A 21,089-nucleotide genomic window follows, 5' to 3' on the forward strand; every position below is an offset into this window, starting at 1 on the left:
CAGTTAAATGTTCATTTGTAGGTGATCATTTGCAGATAATAATTTTTTCCTTATAAAATACACATACTAGGAGATGATCAATTTTTCCTTGTTAAATACATGTAGATGTAACCATACTGGAGACTTAAATACTCAGCCATTTTCCTTTATAGATTTTGGTTGAAAAGAATTGACTTGCTTGTTTGATTTTTAAAAATTACTCCAGAAAAAAATAGAAGATGAAATTTCAAAGAAAGGAAATTTATGAAATACCACTATATCTGGAAATTAATGCTGACACTTACCGTTTTTTGTCCAGAGCAAAGAGAGTATTCTCTTAGCATGCTTAACCTGATGGTGGGGGAGTTGTTATCTGGGCCAGTGTCCATGGTTGAGCATAGTACCCAGGCCATCTGTTGCAAATGAGGAAGGGAAGAATTTCACAACAGCCTGTGAGCCCACTGGTAATCAGTCCATTTGCATTTTGTCACGTCAGTTTCACTATGTATATTTTACTGACTCAGGGTCTTGAAAATTATCTTTATAAAAGTCATTCTTACATCTGACTTGAGTACTAGAAGTGATGTACCATATTGCCTGATGTGAATTAATCTAGGGCATAGACTTAAATACGCTGTATATGTATTACAAGGAATATTAATAAACTAATATCCTGTGGCTGGTTAAGGCATCTCTGTAGATCAAATTTAAGAGATGGGATTCATACAGAGACTAGGAAGATATATTAACGAAACACTGGATTTATGACATGATGAAAACATTCCAAATGATAGAAATAATTTCTTAATAAGTTACATATTAAGTGTCATTTAACAAATACCTTGAAAAATCAATACTTTATGAAGCCTCAAACCAAGACATAGAATTACTTCTCTTTCCTTGGAGTGATCCTCTTGTTTTAAAATTCCAAATTAAGGAAATGCAAAATTAGTTTGTCTATACATTTTCTAAATATATCATATCATTACGGGTTTTTTTCCCCCAGCACTTAACAGAACGCTGTTTGACTTGAAAACACACGTGTGACTTTTTCTCAGCGTCCATTCGTCTTTCCAATAGTTTACAATAAAATAATCAGAAGAATTTTTTTTGAAAGCAGTTCATATCATTTTATCCACATTTGAACTTCCCTGAAGTCAGGGATGAAGTGAAGGATGAAGAGATACACGCATTGGCCTGGCAGGGTAATCAATTTTTAGTGCTTCTCTATCTTTCTATAGGATGTGAATATATAAGTACTTTTGCTACATTACTGAATAAGGTAAGGTGGTATACAATCATCTTTCCTGCTAAAGGAACAAGGTGTCTTACAATCATCCTTCCTTCTAAAGGAACAAGTCTCACCTTCTAAAACAATGACTGAAAGAAAGGCTTTTTATATTTTACATACCTGAATAAACATATTGTTATGAAATACATACATGTTGTTGTATGTATAAATATACACCTATAGTAAAAAAAATCAAGTTGACCCTCTGCCTTCATGAGTCATAAAATTAAAAACAACAGTAACATTTTACAGGATTTGAGTCTGATATTTTGTGGCACTTTTATTGATTATCAGCACTGTCCGTCATTACATATAACAGTAAGCGCTTTGGAAGAGAAAAACAAGAAAAAATGGAATAAGGCCTTCAAGACATCAGCTTCACGCTGATGGATCTGTCAGTACCTCGGTTCCCCGTTCCTTTGCCTTTCTGAACTATGTTTATTTAAGCAGTCTTGAGTGTCTTTTCATATTGACTAAAGAAGCTGAAATTGATGGAAATGAGGTTATCCTTTAGTAAGCTGACAATTTGGGTCCTTGATGTTCAACAATTGAAAAACCAGAAATGATGCCTTGCCAGAAGAAAGTAAATTAAGGAAGTAAAGTGAGAAAGCAAGTCAGAGACAGGAAACGATATTTACATGGTAGGGTCAGTAATTTATAATTGTGGAGCAGTTTTGAAATTTAGTTCTGTCAGTGATGCAAGTGAAGCCAGTTTTGACTGCAAAACAGATTGGTAGAGACCAGATGTCATTACTGTTTGACAGCTGTCACATGACCTAGGTGAAAAAGGTCCCAGGCCAGGATTCTTCGTGAGCAAATGTCCCCTTTACCAATGGCCATCTCTCCAAGCAGGGCAACAACTGAATGAGCGATGCAATGAGTTCCAAGATAACATCTTAGCAACCAGTTTTCAACTACCAACACCATAAACTGCATTTGCTGTTGAATCTATGTGCTTTCAAAGAACTTGTAAAAACTTTTAATTTTGGTCTCAGAGTTTTCACTTTATATATTAGCCCAGGGTGCTTAATCAACTTAGGGAATTAATAGTAGTTTTGTTCTCCACTATCCCTCATAGGAAGAAAAATATCAGGCCTAACTTAAGTAGAGTGTATTAGACTCCTTTGACTTTTGTGAAATATAATAATAGGGTTTTTAAAGGCACTTTTATTATTTTCTGTTTTTTATTTGGAATCATGCAGAACCCAAGTTAAAGGAAAAGATACTTCAAAGTGGGCAAATATCTCTGATGGTTTTGGGATTTTGTTTATTCTGTGGTGTTGGGACAGCAGGGAGGGAGAAATATGTTTAATAAATTTCAGTGCTATAAAAAATGAGACTTTTGTTCTTCATGTTATTACTCTAATATTATTAATATTCTAATGAAAATTGGTGTGACTAGTCATATAACACATATGGAATTTGAGATATAGTTTCCAAATAAGACTAAACAGCATTTCTAGACTCTAGGCTCTACTGTGTAACTAATACTGGTTGACTTGATGCTGTCATCTATATTTCCAGTGTTGAGAATAATTCTGAGCTTAATAAATATGTTTGGTTGAATGAATGACTATGCCGTGAAGTGGCATCTTTTGAAAATAATGACAGATTTGAATCTGAGCTTAAAGATTTTTAATTCATATTTCTGTATTTCTTCTCAGCTCCTTGCATAGGATTCAAGGTTTACCTAAGAGCCTTATACTTTTTTTTTTAACATCTTTATTGGAGAGTAATTGCTTTACAATGGTGTGTTAGTTTCTGGTTTATAACAAATTGAATCAGCTATACATATACATATATCCCCATATCTCCTCCCTCGTGCGTCTCCCTCCCACCCTCCTTATCCCACCCCTCTAGGTGGTCACAAAGCACCGAGCTGGTCTCCCTGTGCTATGCAACTGCTTCCCACTAGCTATCTATCTTCCATTTGGTAGTGTATGTATGTCCATGCCACTCTCTTACTTCGTCCCAGCTTACCCTTCCCCCACCCCCCATGTCCTCAAGTCCATTCTCTACATCTGTGTCTTTATTCCTGTCCTACCTCTAGGTTCTTCATAACTATTATTTTTATTTTTTGTTTTCTTTAGATTCCATATATATGTGATAGCATATGGTATTTGTTTTTCTCTTTCTGACTTACTTCACTCTGTATCACAGACTCTAGATCCATCCACCTCACTAGAAATAGCTCAATTTTGTTTTTTTATGGCTGAGTAATATTCCATTGTATATATGTGCCACATCTTCTTATCCATTCATCTGTCAATAGACACTTAGGTTGCTTCCATGTCCTGGCTATTGTAAATAGAGCTGCAATGAACATTGTGGTACATGACTCTTTTTGAATTATGGTTTTCTCAGGGTATATGCCTAGTGGGAATGTTGGGTTGTATGGTAGTTCTATTTTTACTTTTTAAGGAAGTTCCATACTGTTCTCCATAGTGGCTGTATCAATTTACATTCTCACCAACAGTGCAAGGCGGTTCCATTTTCTCCACATCCTCTCCAGCATTTATTGTTTGTAGCTGTTTTGATGATGGCCATTCTGACTGGTGTGAGGTGATACCTTATTGTAGTTTTGATTTGCATTTCTCTAATGATTAGTGATGTTGAGCATTCTTTCACGTGTTTGTTGGCAATCTGTATACCTTCTTTGGAGAAATGTCTATTTAGGTCTTCTGCCCATTTTTGGATTGGGTTGTTTGTTGTTTTGATACTGAGCTGCATGAGCTGTTTATAAATTTTGGAGATTAATCCTTTGTCAGTTGCTTCATTTAGAAATATTTTCTCCCATTCTGAGGGTTGTCTTTTCAACTTGTTTATGATTTCCTTTGCTGTGCAAAAGCTTTTAAGTTTAATTAGGTCCCATTTGTTTATTTTTCTTTTTATTTCCATTTCCCTAGGAGGTGGGTCAAAAAGGATTCTTGCTGTGATTTATGTCAGAGTGTTCTGCCTATGTTTTCCTCTAAGAGTTTTATAGTGTCAGACCTTACATTTAGGTCTTTAATCCATTTTGAGCTTATTTTTGTGTATGTTGTTAGGGAGTGTTCTAATTTCATTCTTTTACTTATAGCTGTCCAGTTTTCCCACCACCACTTATTGAAGAGGCTGTCTTTTCTCCATATGTGTGTGGGTTTATTTCTGAGCTTTCTATCCTGTTCCATTGATCAACATGTCTGTTTTTGTGCCAGTATATTACTAAGGCTTTGTAGTATAATCTGAAATCTGGGATCCTGATTCCTCCAGCTCCGTTTTTCTTTCTCAAGATTGCTTTGGCTATTCAGGGTCTTTTGTGTTCCCATACAAATTGTGAAAAGTTTTGTTCTAGTTATGTAAAAAATGCCTTTGGTAGTTTGATAAGGATTTCTTTGAATCTGTAGACTGCTTTGGGTAGTAGAGTCATTTTCACAATGTTGATTCTTCCAATCCAAGAACATGGTATATGTCTACATCTGTTTATATCATCTTTAATTTCTTTCATCAGTGTCTTATAGTCTTCTGTACGCAGGTCTTTTGTCTCCTTAAGTAGGTTTATTCCTAGGTATTTTATTCTTTTTGTTGCAGTGGTAAATGGAAGTGTTTCCTTAATTTCTCTTTCAGATTTTTCATCATTAGTGTATAGGAATGCAAGAGATTTCTGTGCATTAATTTTGTATCCTGCTACTTTACCGAATTCATGGATTAGCTCTAGTAGTTTTCTGGTAGCATTGTTAGGATTCTCTATGTATAGTATCATGTCATCTGCAAAAAGTGACAGCTTTACTTCTTCTTTTCCAGTTTGTGTTCCTTTTATTTGTTTTTCTTCTCTGATCGCTGTGGCTAAAACTTCCAAAACTATGGTGAATAAGAGTAGTGAGAGTGGGCAACCTTGTCTTGTTCCTGATCTTAGTGGAAATGGTTTGTTTTTCACCATTGAGAGCGATGTTGGTTGTGGGTTTGTCATATATGGCCTTTATTATGTTGAGGTAAGTTTCCTCTATACCTACTTTCTGGAGGGTTTTTTATCATAAATGGGCATTGAATTTTATCGAAAGCTTTTTCTACATCTATTGAGATAATCATATGGTTTTTCTCCTTCAGTTTGTTAATATGGTGTATCACATTGATTGATGTGCATATATTGAAGAATCCTTGCATTCCTGGGATAAATCCCACTTGATCATGGTGTATGATCCTTTTAATGTGCTGTCGGATTCTGAATGCTAGTACTTTGTTGAGGATATTTGCATATATGTTCATCAGTGATATTGGCCTGTTGTTTTCTTTCTTTGTGACGTCTGGTTTTGGTAACAGGGTGATGATGGCCTCATAGAATGAGTTTTGGAGTGTTCCTCCCTCTGCTATATTTTGGAAGAGTTTGAGAAGTATAGGTGTTAACTCTTCTCTAAATGTTTGATAGAATTCGCCTGTGAAGCCATCGGTCTCAATTTCAGTGCTTGTGATCGGTCTGTTTATATTTTCTATTTCTTCCTGGTTCAGTCTTGGAAGGTTGTGCTTTTCTAAGAATTTGTCCATTTCTTCCAGGTTGTCCATTTTATTGGCCTATAGTTGCTTGTAGTAATCTCTTATGATCCTTTGTATTTTTGCAGTATCAGTTGTTACTTCTCCTTTTTCATTTCTAATTGTATTGATTTGAGTCTTCTCCCTTTTTTTTTTGTTGTTGTTGTTTTTTGCCATACGTGGGCCTCTCACTGTTGTGGCCTCTCCAGTTGCGAAGCACAGGCTCCAGACGTGCAGGCTCAGCGGCCATGGCTCACGAGCCTAGCCGCTCTGTGGCATGTGGGATCTTCCCAGACTGGGGCACGAACCCGCGTCCCCTGCATCGGCAGGTGAACTCTCAACCACTGCGCCACCAGGGAAGCCCAAGTCTTCTCCCTATTTTTCTTGATGAGTCTGGCTAATGGTTTATCAATTTTGTTTATCTTCTCAAAGAACCAGCTTTTAGTTTTATTGATCTTTGCTGCTGTTTCCTTCAGTTCTTTTTCATTTATTTCTGATCTGATCTTCATGATTTCCTTCCTTCTGCTAACTTTGGGGTTTTTTTGTTCTTCTTTCTCTAATTGCTTTAGGTGTAAGGTTAGGTTTTTTATTTGAGGTGTTTCTTGTTTCTTGAGGTAGGATTGTATTGCTATAAACTTCCCCCTTAGAACTGCTTTTGTTGCATCCCATAGGTTTTGGATCATCTTATTTTCATTGTCATTTGTTTCTAGGTATTTTTTGGTTTCCTCTTTGATTTCTTCAGTGATCTCTTGGGTATTAAGTAGTATATTGTTTAACCTCCATGTGTTTGTATTTTCTACAGGTTTTTTCCTGTAATTGATATCTAGTTTCATAGCATTGCAGTCGGAAAAGATGCTTGATATGATTTCAATTTTCTTAAATTTACCAAGGCTTGATTTGTGACCCAGGATATGGTCTATCCTGGAAAACATTCCATGAACACTTGAGAAGAAAGTGTATTCTCTTATTTTTGGATGGAATGTTCTATAAATATCAGTTAAGTCCATCTTGTTTAATGTGTCATTTAAAGCTTGTATTTCCTTATTTCTTTTCATTTTGGATGATCTGTCCAGTGGTGAAAGTGGGATGTTAAAGTCCCCTACTATGATTGTGTTACTGTCAATTTCCCCTTTTATGGCTGTTAGCATTTGCCTTATGGTTTGAGGTGCTCCTATGTTGGGTGCCTAAATATTTAAAATTGTTATTTCTTCTTCTTGAATTGATCCCTTGATCATTATGTAGTGCCCTTCTTTGTCTCTTGTAATAGTCTTTATTTTAAAGTCTGTTTTGTCTAATATGAGAATTGCTACTCCAGTGTTCTTTTGATTTCCATTTGCATGGAATATCTTTTTCCATCCCCTCACTTTCTGTCTGTATGTGTCCCTAGGTCTGAAGTGGGTCTTTTGTAACAGCATTTATATGGGTCTTGTTTTTCTGTCCATTTAACCAGTTTATGTCATTTGGTTGGAGCATTTAATCCATTTACATTTAAGGTAATTATTGATATGTATATTCCTATGACCATTTTCTTAATTGTTGGGTTTGTTATTGTAGATCTTTTCCTTCTCTTGTGTTTCCTGCCTAGAGAAGTTACTTTAGCATTTGTTGTAAAGCTGGTTTGATGGTGCTTAATTCTCCTAGCTTTTGCTTGTCTCTAAAGGTTTTTATTTCTCCATCGAATCTGAGTGAGATCCTTGTTGCACAGAGTAATCTTGGTTTTAGGTTTTTCCCTTTCATCACTTTAAATATGTCCTGCCACTCCCTTCTTGCTTGAATAGTTTCTGCTGAAAGATCAGCTGTTAACCTTATGGGGATTCCCTTGTATGTCATTTGTTGTTTTTCCCTTGCTGCTTTTAATATTTTTTCTGTGTATTTAATTTTTGATAGTCTGATTAATAAGTGTCTTGGCATGTTTCTCCTTGGCTTTATCCTGTATGGGACTCTCTGTGCTTCCTGGAGTTGAGTGACTATTTCCTTTCCCATATTAGGGAAGTTTTCAACTATGATCTCTTCAAATATTTTCTCAGTCCCTTTCTTTTTGTCTTCTTTTTCTGGGACCCCTATAATTCAACTGTTGGTGCATTTAATTGTTGTCCCAGACGTCTCTTAAACTGTCCTCAATTCTTAATTTTCTTTATTCTGCTCTGCAGTAGTCATTTCCACTATTTTATCTAACAGGTCACTTATCTGTTCTTCTGCATCAGTTATTCTGCTATTGTTTCCTTCTAGAGAATTTTTAATTTCATTTATTGTGTTGTTCATCATCGTTTGCTCATTAATTCTTCTAGGTCCTTGTTAAACGTTTCTTGTATTTTCTCCATTCTATTTCCAGAATTTTGGATCATCTTTACTATCACTACTCTGAATTCTTTTTCAGGTAGACTGCCTATTTCCTCTTCATTTGTTTAGTCTGGTGGGTTTTTACCTTGCTCCTTCATCTGCTGTGTGTTTCTCTGTCTTCTCATTTTGCTTAACTTACTGTGTTTGGGGTCTCCTTTTCACAGGCTATAGGTTTGTAGTTCCCGTTGTTTTTGGTGTCTGCCCCCAGTGGCTACGGTTGGTTCAATGGGTTTTGTAGGCTTCATCGTGCAGCGTACTAGTGCCTGTGGTCTGGTGGATTAGGCTGGATCTTGTCTTTCTGGTGGACAGAACCACATCCGGTGGTGTGTTTTGGGGTGTCTGTGACCTAATTATGCTTTTAGGCAGCCTCTCTGCTAATGGGTGGTGTTGTGTTCCTGTCTTGCTAGTTGTTTGGCATGGGGTGTCCAGCACTGCAGCTTTCTGGTCGTTAGGTGGAGCTGGGTCTTAGAATTGAGACGGAGAACTCTCGGAGAGCTTTTGCCATTTGATATTACGTGGAGCCAGGAGGTCTCTGGTGGACCGATGTCCTGAACTTGGCTCTGCCACCTCAGAGGCCGAGGTGTGACATCCGGCCAGAGCACCAAGACCCTGTCAGCCACACGGCTCAAAAGAAAAGGGAGCAAAAAGAAATTAAGAAAGAAAGAAAAAAACAAAATAAAATAATGTTAGTAAAAGTAAAAAAAATTAAAATGTAATTTAAAAAAAGAAAAGAAAGAAGAGAGCAACTAAACCAAAACACAAATCTACCATGGTAACAAGCGCTAAAAACTATACTAAAAGAATAACAAAAATAAACCAAAAGAAAAAAGAAAAAAAGGGCAGAGCTATACAGACCAAATCACACAAAGAAGCATACACATACACACTTACAAAAAGACAAAAAGGAAAAAAATATATATCATTGCTCCCAAAGTCCACTGCCTCAATTTTGGGATGATTCATTGTCTATTCAGGTATTCTGCAGATGCAGGTACATCAAGTTGATTATGGACATTTAATCCACTACTCCTGAGGCTGCAGGGAGAGATTTCCCTCTCTTCTTTGTTCACACAGTTCCTGGGATTCAGCTTTGGATCTGAACCCGCCTCTGCGTGTAGGTCGCCTGAGGGCATCTGTTCTTCGCTCAGACAGGACGGGGTTAAAGGAGCCGCTGATTCGGGGGCTCTGGCTCACTCCGGCCAGGCGGGAGTGGGGGCACGGATGCGGGGCGAGCCTGCAGCGGCAGAGGCCGGCATGACGTTGAACCAGCATGAGGCGCGCCGTGCGTTCTCCCGGGGAAGTTGTCCCTGGTTCACGGGACCCTGGCGGTGGCGGGCTGCACAGGCTCCCCAGAAGGGAGGTGTGGATAGTGACCTGTGCTCGCACACAGGCTTCTTGGTGGCGGCAGCAGCAGCCTTAACGTCACATGCCCGTCTCTGGGGTCCACGCTGATAGCCGCAGCTCGTGCCCGTCTCTGGAGCTCCTTTAAGCAGCGCTCTTAATCCCCTCTCCTCACGCACCAGGAAACAAAGAGGGAAGAAAAAGTCTCTTGCCTCTTCGGCAGCTCCAGACTTTTCCCGGACTCCCTCCTGGCTAGCCCTGGCTCACTAACCCCCTGCAGGCTGTGTTCACGCCGCCAACCCCAGTCCTCTCCATGGGATCCGACTGAAGCCCGAGCCTCAGCTCCCAGCCCCGCCCGCACTGGCGGGTGAGCAGACAAGCCTCTCGGGCTGGTGAGTGCCAGTCGGCCCCGATTCTCTGTGCGGGACTCTCCCCGCTTTGCCCTCCGCACCCCTGTTGCTGCGCTCTCCTCCGCGGCTCCAAAGCTTCCCCCTTCCGCCACTCGCAGTCTCTGCCCGCAAAGGGGCTTCCTAGTGTGTGGAAACCTTTCCTCCTTCACAGCTCCCTCCCACTGGTGCAGGTCCCGTCCCTATCCTTTTGTCTCTGTTTATTCTTTTTTCTTTTGCCCTACCCAGGTACTTAGGGAGTTTCTTGCCTTTTGGGATGTCTGAGGTCTTCTGCCAGCATTCAGTAGGTGTTCTGTAGGAATTGTTCCACATCTAGACGTATTTCTGATGTATTTGTGCGGGGGGAAGGTGGTCTTCATGTCTTACTCTTCCGCCATCTTGAAGGTTGAGCCTTATACTTTTCAAATAAATTTTTCTAATGAAGTTCCTCTTGCTTTTGTCAGCTCTCAAGGCTAACACAGTGTAGTGGGAGGTGCAGTGCTATGTTGGGAAGATCACAGTTTTTGATGGTGACAAAACTGGGTTCTGATCCCAGTTTAGCTATTTACCACCTGAGTTTTCAGGTAGTAAATAGCAGAACTGGGATCAGGTATCCTGCTGGATGTTGAGTTTTGCCATGTGTAAAAATGAGAATAATCATCTAAATCCTTAATTGAACAACCAGTCAATAGACCTAACATACTGCCTGGTTCATAGCAGGCCCTCAAATTACTTAACTAGATGATATAGGAATCATTATTGTTATCCAACCAGGTTTGTTTGCCCAATATGCAGCAAGTCAAAATGCAGAGATGCCTTGGTTTGCAGGAAAGAGAGGATTTATTCACAAGACAGCCAAGTAAGGAAATTAGGAATAAGTCTCAGAAGTACTTCCACAAAGGCAAGGGCTTGGGGGTATTTATGAGGAAAAATAAAGAAACAGGGTGGTCTAAGGCATGGGGAGCATGGGGAAGGGTGATTGGAAAAAGATGCAGTAATTGTTGTTCCACACAGGCGTAACTCATCTACAGGCTTCTGTTCACTCAAAAATGAAGGCCTGGGCTTCCCTGGTGGTGCAGTGGTTGAGAGTCTGCCTGCTGATGCAGGGGACACGGGTTCGTGCCCCAGTCCGGGAAGATCCCACATGCTGTGGAGCGGCTGGGCCAGTGAGCCATGGCCGCTGAGCCTGCGTGTCGGGAGCCTGTGCTCCGCAACAGGAGAGGCCACCACAATGAGAGACCCACATGCCACAAAAAAAAAAAAAAAGAAGGCCCTTTGCAAGATCTGAGGGTGGAGTTTTCAGCCCTCTGATGTCAAAAGATCACCCAGTGTACACTCACGTGTGCCCAGTTGAAGGGTCAGTGGTCCTATCCAGTTTTAACCAGCTTAGCTCAGAGTAGACACAGCTAACTCCAAGTTCCTAGAAAATGACTCAAGCAAACATCTTATTGTTTAGGTGAGGTGCTCTTGGAGGACATGCAAGTCTTTTGTAGACCTTGATTAATGAAGGCAGGTGAAATGGATTTGACTAATGAATACCCACAGTTTCATTATTTTTGAAAGAGTAGCAAGTGAAAAGAAAATGGCTACAATGTTTTGAACATTTTTCACTTTCTTCTTGTTTTACCAGAGGACGACTTTTTTCATGAACTCCCAGAAACCTTTCCATCTGATCCACCTGAGCCTCTGCCACATTTCCTTATTGAACCTGAAGAAGCTTATATTGTGAAGAATAAGCCTGTGAACCTGTATTGTAAAGCCAGTCCTGCCACCCAGATCTACTTCAAGTGCAATAGTGAATGGGTTCATCAGAAAGACCACATAGTAGATGAAAGGGTAGACGAAACCTCTGGTGAGTTTTCCATTGCATTTGGACTGCTGTTTAGGATTCACTTACTACTTTGGCATGTTGTCATAATGTTCTTTCAATTATTGAAATTGAAAATAGAATTACTATCCTTTGGTAAAAAGTTTTAAATCAGTTTGGTTAAGATTTGGTGATCTCTTTCCATGCATTGCAAAGTAAAACGTGATGAGTAAATCTTGATTTGATTCCTGTTAGACTGCATAGAATTAAGGCATGGTTCATGCTTAAGAAGATAAATAATGAGAGTGAATAGACTGAATTATGGTAAATAAATACCCCAGTAAAAGATGACCTTGAATTTCACTTGTGTGTCAAGTCTGGTGTCAGGTCTAAATATCCTGGGATTGAGGAACATGTTCAATTAAGGATAAATTGTAGATGTTTACATGACTGTCAAATGTTAATTTCCATGCATTGTTTCCCCTTATATATTTTTAAACAATTTGTAAACATTGTAGACTCAAAATATTCTGTACCTTTAACTTACATCTAAAAATGAATCCTAATTACCTAATTCTTGGCTAAAGTTAAATCAGGAGTGATTGAGAATAGTGATATTGTGGGATCCACAAAGAGAAGTTGTGGGTGTAGACTCCATCTGGGTGGGTCTTCATCAGAGTATCTTTGCTTCTGGCATTGTTAAAACTCCTGGCTTTATTGCTCTGTAAACATCATTCTTAATAGTAAAATACTAAAGGCAAAGAGGGTGAAGTAGGTCTTAATAAACGGTGGGATTTACACTGGCTATAAAGGAAACTTTCTTGATAGGAAATCTTTATTCCACAATGGGTAAGTTAAGATAGTTCTGGAAACCCCTAGAGTTATTTTAAACTTAAAAGATATATATCTTTCTATAGAGATTCAACATTTGTTGGTCTCCAGTAGGAAGAATAACAATTTGAACTTTCACATCCCTTCTAGATCTGTGATTTTACATTGACATGTATTTTAAAAATTAAGACTTTATTGATCAATATGTCCAAGCTAAATAGTGACAAATATGATAAAAGTGAAAGCATTTAAATATCTTCATTTTCTTTCATAAATATCTCTACGTACCAAAATGGATACATGTTTTCAAAATTCAATTGTAATTAATTCATATTTGCATCCAAATGTTGGTTAATGAGGGGCAAGCAGTGACCAGCATTTGAAGGAAATCTGCTTTCAGTGTCTCTAATAATAAAGAGCTATTAGGTGATGGAGCATAAATATAACAGACTGTGAGAGGCCTGAGAAGAGGCATCTTTAAAAAAAAAATGCATGCGAGACATATACATATACTTATGTAACACAAATGGTCTTAGAAAATCAGGTGGCAGCTCTACATAATTGTCAATTTGTGAATCAATATGCTCACTGCATGCAAGCTGATGACTATAGAAATAACTGGGTATCCAACTGTATGGTCTCTTCCTTCAGGGAATTGGTCTGTTACACCTCTTGGTCTAATTACTCAGTAAATAACTCCACCAGATGTCTTCAAAATCTCGTGAATTGAGTTTTATTTGTTTCAGCTCATTTATTTGTAAAGATTTCAAACACACACATTTTAATAGTAAGAGGAAAAGAAAGAAATCACAAAACTAAAATGAGAGTCATAAACATACTTAGGCTTGTCTTTACTAGATTAATAAAAAAGCTTTTATAGGAAGATTGTAAATAAAGACAAAAGTGCTCTGATATGGAGCACCTCTAGCAGCTTTATGCTGTCTTGGTAATGTGTGTGTGTGTGTATGTGTTTGTGTGTGTGTGTATTTTTATTTTCTTTTTAAAAGACATTTCCTCTCCATAAAGCATTATATTTTTTTACTATTTCCACATAAAATTAATTACTATTGCATATACCAATGATTAAAAATACTTCTTAAAGCAACTATAAATGAAAATATATGGCATGTTTCAAGTTCAGAAGGGAATAGAGTAGAGCTAAGGAAAGACTTATCAGCCCTAATACTTGCATAGTATTCATATTTAGAGTGGAACACAGCATACATTTTTGTTGTCTTTTGTTTTGATGCAAAACTGTACAAGATAGTGAACATCCAGGGGAATGATTACCTTTAGATTTAGGAAAAAGACAGAGATACCCACAGATACTAGTATTATTTGGTATTGTTCTTAACACACTAGCCAATGCAATTAGACAAGACAAATAACTGAAAAACATAAAAATTATAAAGCAAGTTGAAAGCTATCATTTGGACAAATATGATTTTGTAGGTCTGGAAAACTTATGCAGTTTCATAGGAAAAAATTGAAAAAACATTAAGAGAATATAGAAAAGTGGCTGATAAAAGATATACATAACCCATCAACTTTTCTAAGTACAGTCGATTCAAATTATAATGGAATAAAATACATAATTTACAATAACAATGTAAAAAAATGTAGATACAAAGCTATCAAGAAATTTGTAGAATTTTAGAAGAATATAAAAATCTAGGGCTTCCCTGGTGGCACAGTGGTTGAGGGTCCGCCTGCCGATGCAGGGGACACAGGTTCGTGCCCTGGTCTGGGAAGATCCCACATGCCGCGGAGTGGCTGGGCCCGTGAGCCATGGCCGCTGAGCCTGCACATCCGGAGCCTGTGCTCCACAACGGGAGAGGCCACAACAGTGAGAGGCCCACGTACCACAAAAAAAAAATCTACTCAGAGACCAAAAAAAATAGAATGACTTGAATAAATAGAAAGACGTATCTTGTTCTTAGATAGAAAGACAATATTTTTAAATGTTTGCTATTTGTAAATGAATCCATAAAGTCGCCAACATTGTATGAAAAATAATTTGTGAAAATAGCTGGAAGAATTATAAAATAGTAGCATAATAAGGAAATACCAGCTTTTTATAAGTGTATTATAAGCCTAAAGAAGTTTGATCATAGCAAAGAATAAGATACACAGATTAAAGGACCAAAATAGAAACTAGGAAATAAAATCTAAGGCATTTTACAATATGTTGAAGATGATTTTTAAACCCACAACGTAGGCAGTTAGAAAAGTAATAAATAAATAAATAAAGCTTGAGTTCTAGATCATTCTTTAGAATAAAATAAATTCTAGATGTTAGGGCTTAACATCATCATCATTATCATCATCACTGTCATCATTGTTGTCATTGGTAGTCATCACCATCGTCACTAGGAGAAAATTTTGGCAGTTTTTTGGTTGGTTGTTTGGTTTCAATGGTGATAAAAGCTTTTTTAATGAAGACAAAATCCAGAAGCTTTATAAGAAAACATTATTTTTTGAAAAAGCATTATTAAATTTAAATAAAGCAAGAAAAGCACAAAAACCAAGGGACAGATATATACTAATCAAAGGGCTAATTTAATTAATATATTACTAGCTCTTAAAATATGTTAAGAAAAAGATCTGCAACCCAGTATAAAAAATTGAGCAGAGTTTCAAAAGGGAGGTATAGGAAAAGAAATGTAAATGGTAAATACGCATCTAAGAAAATGTTGTCAAGATCAGAACAGTTCTTAGTATACAGTGTTGATGAAGGAGTGGGATAGGGGTATTTCATACTTTGTTGATGAGGTTGCAAATTGATGTAATCTTTTTGAAGATCAATTTGAAAATACCTATCAATATTTAAATGTATACACTCTTTCACTCAGTAACTACAAGTTTAGGAACTATCTAAAAATAAAATCCCTAATGAGCACAAAGACTTGTGTGAAAGGTGGTCCATTGCACCCTTGTTGCAGTTAGCATATCAAGGGCTGATCAACTCTAGGATGGAATACTGTGCTGCTTTGTAAACCAGTGAGGTTTCTCCATATGTGAAGCTGTAGAAAAATCTCTCAGATAAAATATGAAATGAAAACCAAAGTACAGAACATTGTGTGCAATATGTCCTTATTATGGAAAAAAGAGAATGCACACGTATTTGTCTATGCATTGGGATTTTTTTGGAAAACATACAAGCAGTTGACAGGTCAGAATCTGGGGCAGTAAGATACTTCTTTTATTGTTTGATTTTTGTTCAATCCTGTGAACATTTTATTTTCTTGATAGATAATGAAACCTGAATTTTAGAAGCCCAAACTACTTTACTGCGTCTTTTTGCCTGTTATCATGAATCCCCAATCTGTACAACTACTGGAAGTGGGGGAATTTGTAGGCCTCATATTAGAGCTCTTTGCTTTCCTGTGAGATCAGAACAGTGTGAATGGAATTGAACTGCTCGGTTTGGGGGTTTTTTCCTCTGAGGTTAGATTCACCTGCAACTTTGGTGCTCAACTCTTTATTTAATACAGTCTGAGTATTGTTTTGTTATGGGCCTTAGTGATTCTTAATATCAAGAAATGTTAGGATACATTGTCTTGAAATATATTACAAATTAGAGAAATTTTCTTGGCATTTTAAAAATCAGATTGGCTCTTAGATGATAGGACAGAGAGAAGTCATTGCAAAAAGTTTGTTTTTATAGGTCCCTCTACCTTAGAATAATGATATCTGGAAGCATGTGGCAATCAGGTACCTTGCCTTGCAACTAAGAAAAATCAACTGCATTCAGTAAAATCTCCATCAGAAGTACGTTTTAATTAAAAAACTACAACATAACAAAACAAAAAAGAACAAAAGTTTCTCTCCAATTCACAAAATTCTTCCTTTTAATATGCTCTCTTGCTCTGAAGTATTAAGTAAATGATTATTTATATTCACTGAGCAAAGCTATATACCATTGATCATAAAATATACTGATTAAAGATCATTCATTACTGTTACTGTTTGCTTTTCCATCATTTAAATCACGTTTGCATTTCTTGCAAACATGTAATATTAAACAGAAAAGTGGAAAGCAGCATATATTAGATGGTTTAGAAATTTTCAATGTTGAGAAGCTCTTGATTTGATAATATAGTAATAAGTACCCATGTTCCTTTCAGGATTCCAAAGAAATTTTGATCTACTCAAAATTTTATGGTTACATTTTTACGAAAAGCTCAGGCTTGGTTGCTTGCTTTCTATTTACTTGAAGCCTTTTCAACCCTTGTTTCCATGGTACCTAAGATTCACCATTGAAAAGTAAATATTTCCCCTCTGTGAAGAACCAAGGGAGTTTAGAAAACCTCAGTTGGCTTGAAATTTTACTAAACCCTAGGTTTTCCCTTTTCATCTTTTTTGCTCACAATAGCAGAATATTATCAATAGGACCAACACAGAGAGTCCCGAGCTTTATACTGAATGTCATGTATTATGACATTTAGTCATCACAGCAATCTTATGAGATAATTTTGGGATTCTCCTTTTGCAAATGAGAAAACTGAGGCTCAGAACCCAGGGTTCTCTGATTCCAAAGCCTCTGCTCTTGGCCCTGTAGTCAGTGTCTCCCTAAATTCTACCATAACTTTGAACACATAACTAAATTGAGCTAAAAAAAGAGCTATGTAATACAATTATCCCTTTTCTCAGGAAAGGAAATCTGGTTCCAAATGTCAGCTAAACATTTATCTTTCATGGTATTCATCTCCCTTCTTGCCTTGTGTCAAGTTTTTCATATGTGACCCTTTGTGGTTCTTTAATAATTAAGATAGTGCTCATTAGGATTTGATTATTTTTATTTGTGAAGGTATTTAACATTTGGACAAATAGCAAAATTGGAAAGAATTTCAATTGGTGAGCCTTAACAGAAAAAAAAGAAATTGATGAAGAGAAACTATACTTGGATACAAATTAAAGTAAATTGCCTTTACTCAAGACAGAGCTTTTAAAAAATATATTGTGCTCACTCAGATCCCTATTTGTTACAAGAGTGGCACAGTTGAAATTCTTTGTCCTCTTGTCTTCCTATTTTAGATACCTCTTTATTCCATTCCATCAGCCAAAACAGAAATCTCAGCTTTATCCCTTCTTTCAGTAGCCAAAGTGATCATCAAATACTGCTAATTCCTTCTCAGAATTCTCCCATAAAACATCCTTCTGTTTTTAATTCTTGATGCTACTCCCCTAGTATAGGCCTTAATTATATACCTCTTAGATTATTTAAATAGCCTCCTACACTTTCTTGGTGTCAGCCTTTCTCCTCAGCAATTAATTCTCCAGGTAGTTATAGGCCTAAAGAACAGGCCCAAGTGTTTATATCATTCCATTTCTTAAAATATATGTCTTTGTCCATGGAATAAAGCATATCCTCCTTGGTCATATATTCAAAAGCTTCAGTACAGTCTGTTCTTAATCAAACTTTCTAGCCTTATTTTAATAGTTTCTCCCCCACCGCATGCTCCGTAAGCTAGGCCAGTTTGGTTTTTCCTCTTAAACTGTGTTCAGTGAACCACCAGTGTCTTATAAGTGCTATTTGGGAAAAAAACAAAAAGGAAACAAACAAAAATCTTTGCGGTCAAATAATTTCGGAAACACTGCAATAATTATATTACCCTTTTGGAGAAAGTATAAAGTATATTTGCATGTAGAAGTCCCAGGAAGGTCCCAGAAGTGGAAAAATATTTTTTAACCTCATATTGTTTGGTAGCTGAACTCTTTTTCTCAGAACCTCTGTTAAAATATCATGAGAACTTAATGTCACACCAAGACATGATTTAGAAAATGCTGCTCATACATTTTCAAAGGGAAATTATGTAAGATTTGTTTGAATTTTATTAAATGAATGCAAATACTCTACACTTTTGTGTCTTGGGATCCTAGAAGGTTTAAGCTGTGAGACTGTAACAGTCATTTAAACTCAATGAATTATTGGCATGCTTCTCATTCAATTATATTAAAGTGAGCAGAATCAGTTTTCTGTTATCATGACTTAATGGTGCTACTTTTGTCATATGGAACTTTAGGAAATAGGTCTGGTCATCTCCTGGCCTATTCCTAATTTTAGTTATTTGAAAGGGACAGTTATCACTTCTCCTTTCCCAAGTTCTCTCTCCTCTTCAGTCTAAACATTATGAGCTGAAGAGTAAGCTCCATGAATTCAGGGATTATGTCTATCTTTTTTGCTATCTAGCTCCATGCTTAACTTGGTGTTGGGTTCTTAGTAGGTGCTCAATAAATGTGCGTTGTATGAAATAATGTTTCTTTATACCATACTTTCCTCCGTCCTACCTCTGTTAAAATCCTACTCATTTTTTTTTTTTTTTGCGGTACGCGGGGCTCTCCCTCCCTGTTGTGGCCTCTCCCGTTGCGGAGCACAGGCTCCGGACGCGCAGGCCCAGCGGCCATGGCTCACGGGCCCAGCCGCTCCGCGGCATGTGGGATCTTCCCGGACCGGGGCACGAACCCGTGTCCCCTGCATCGGCAGGCGGACTCTCAACCTGTGCCACCAGGGAAACCCCAAAAATCCTACTCATTCTTAAAGAAGTATCTCAAAAGCAATATCATAGGTGAATCCTTCTATAAAACCCCAAGTCATAGCATAAACATGTCCGCATTTCACTTATGTGTGCTTCCATTTTCATTATAGTCATAAATGTGAAATGTATATGTGTATTATACATGAGAAGTTACCAATATTCAGTCATTTTTGAGGTACAAAAATGGCAGTTTCTTGTAATTCAATCATATGTTATTTATGATATATATAAAATCTCTGTCTCTTCAACTAGATTGGAATGGTATGGTAGGGCCTGTGTTTTGTAAAGCTTTGCCTTTTGTAGTTTATAACATATGGCATTAAGCACAAGAGATGATGAATAAAAGTTTGTGAGATTGTAGCCATTCATCCTACTAAATTTAGGTAAATGAAATGTAGTGATACAAACTAATGATGTTTTTATTTGGAATACTTCGTGAATAGGTAATCTGAGAAATGCACATAGCATAATCTTCTATAAGAGTAGTTACTTTACACATTAAATACACACAATTTTCAGACCAGTTGTTATTCTCCATGCAAAATAATTACTGTAAACTTAGTTCTCATTAATAGAACTAATATTTTCTAAAGGAAGTTCGGTGGGCTTTGTTTAAATTTTAGTAAATGATGCATAAAATTTGGAAGCCCTATTTGAACTTTATTCCATATTTTGTTATGTAGTTCAGTGGGAGTATTGCCTTTGCAAGAATAGAGCCTTATATTTGTAATATGTTTGTCTGCCAATGAAGATAAATGATTCCGGAATATAAATCAATTATTTATTTGATTTCCTTCTCAAAGGTCCTTCTTTCAATACTAGAAACTAACAATTTTTCTTTTTGGCATGAGACTAGCCCCAAAATAAAAATAGAAAACTGTCAAGGATCCATGTAGTACATTAAGGCTTTTCCACTGAGTCAATCAGGTAACTTGGCAAGAAACTAGTTACCAGTTAGTGATAAGAGAATATTAATTATCCTGAAATATATACTTTTTCATATTCTTCATTTTTTAGTGCTCACAATTGATTTATCCTAATTTCACATCGACGTTTTTTTTAAACACTTGAGTTCACATGGCCAACATATCCCAGCTGCAATTACAAAAGTTGGTTGGATTGGAGTTCTAGGACTTGGATTTTAGTTGATTTCATTCCATTCTAGCATGAAAATAGCCTTGGCTAGCTGAGTGATTTGGGCTCTCACTGTGTATAAAGCTGGCTTTTGTTTCCATTCTTTTCCTAACTTACAAACAGAAGTGAGTACTTGAAAAATTCGGGGCTACACTTCTGGATTCCTTTTGTTTCTAATATGTCATTGTCATGAAGTTTTTATTGTTGTTGTTGTGTGTTTTATAATTCCAATATCTGCAAACATCAATATTATAGATTCTGTACATACTGCATGCAAAACACCCTGACTACACCATATTTACAGAACTATATAATTTTAATTCAGTTTTATCCCATGGGGAAGATTTTTAAGATTTGAATTACATACTGTATAGAAAAATGTAACACCATGTATTTTTTAATACATGATTGTATTAAACATGATTGTAGAGTAAGAACATGATTAAAGTAAAGGCAAGGACACATCACATCTTTCAATGCAGCTTTAGCTAGCTGTGTTTCATTAGAGGAAAACAGAAATTTTCTAAAATTATATACAGCGAGAGTTTTTAATGTAATGAACACAAAGGAATTCTCCCTTGCCAGATAACACTTAGGGCAAGGTTACTTGTAATGCATTGCTCCTTTCTCTTCCTACCGTTAAGATGAAAGCATTGATTAATACAGTGTAATCAAGAATATGCATATAAGTTGATATGTAAGGACATACATATGTATATTTGTGTGAGTGTGTTTGTGTGTGTGCCTTTCTAAATTTTGAGAAGAGAAGATCAAATGCTACCCACCCCTAGGCTCATACAGAGACTACAATAAGAAACAGGAGTCCAAGAACCATTCTTCACTAGATTACTTGCTACCCAAACAGGGCATTTCAGGAGCACAACTAGTGACTGTGTTGCTATAGCAATTTTGCCATGTGCCCAGCAACCATGCATATG

General features: G+C 37.0%; 1 protein-coding gene across 1 annotated transcript in view; it reads left to right on the top strand.

Annotated features, from left to right (window-relative positions):
- Positions 1-9,367: 9,367 nt before the first annotated feature.
- Positions 9,368-21,089, top strand: part of UNC5C (unc-5 netrin receptor C) — a 160,807-nt gene continuing 149,085 nt past the window's right edge. The window contains exons 1-2 of the mRNA XM_073804679.1: positions 9,368-9,395; positions 11,471-11,692. Coding sequence (XP_073660780.1) covers positions 9,368-9,395; positions 11,471-11,692 — 250 coding nt within the window. The remainder of the gene's footprint in view (positions 9,396-11,470; positions 11,693-21,089) is intronic.

Source organism: Tursiops truncatus, chromosome 5, assembly GCF_011762595.2.
Source record: "Tursiops truncatus isolate mTurTru1 chromosome 5, mTurTru1.mat.Y, whole genome shotgun sequence".
NCBI classification, from domain to species: Eukaryota; Metazoa; Chordata; class Mammalia; order Artiodactyla; family Delphinidae; genus Tursiops; species Tursiops truncatus.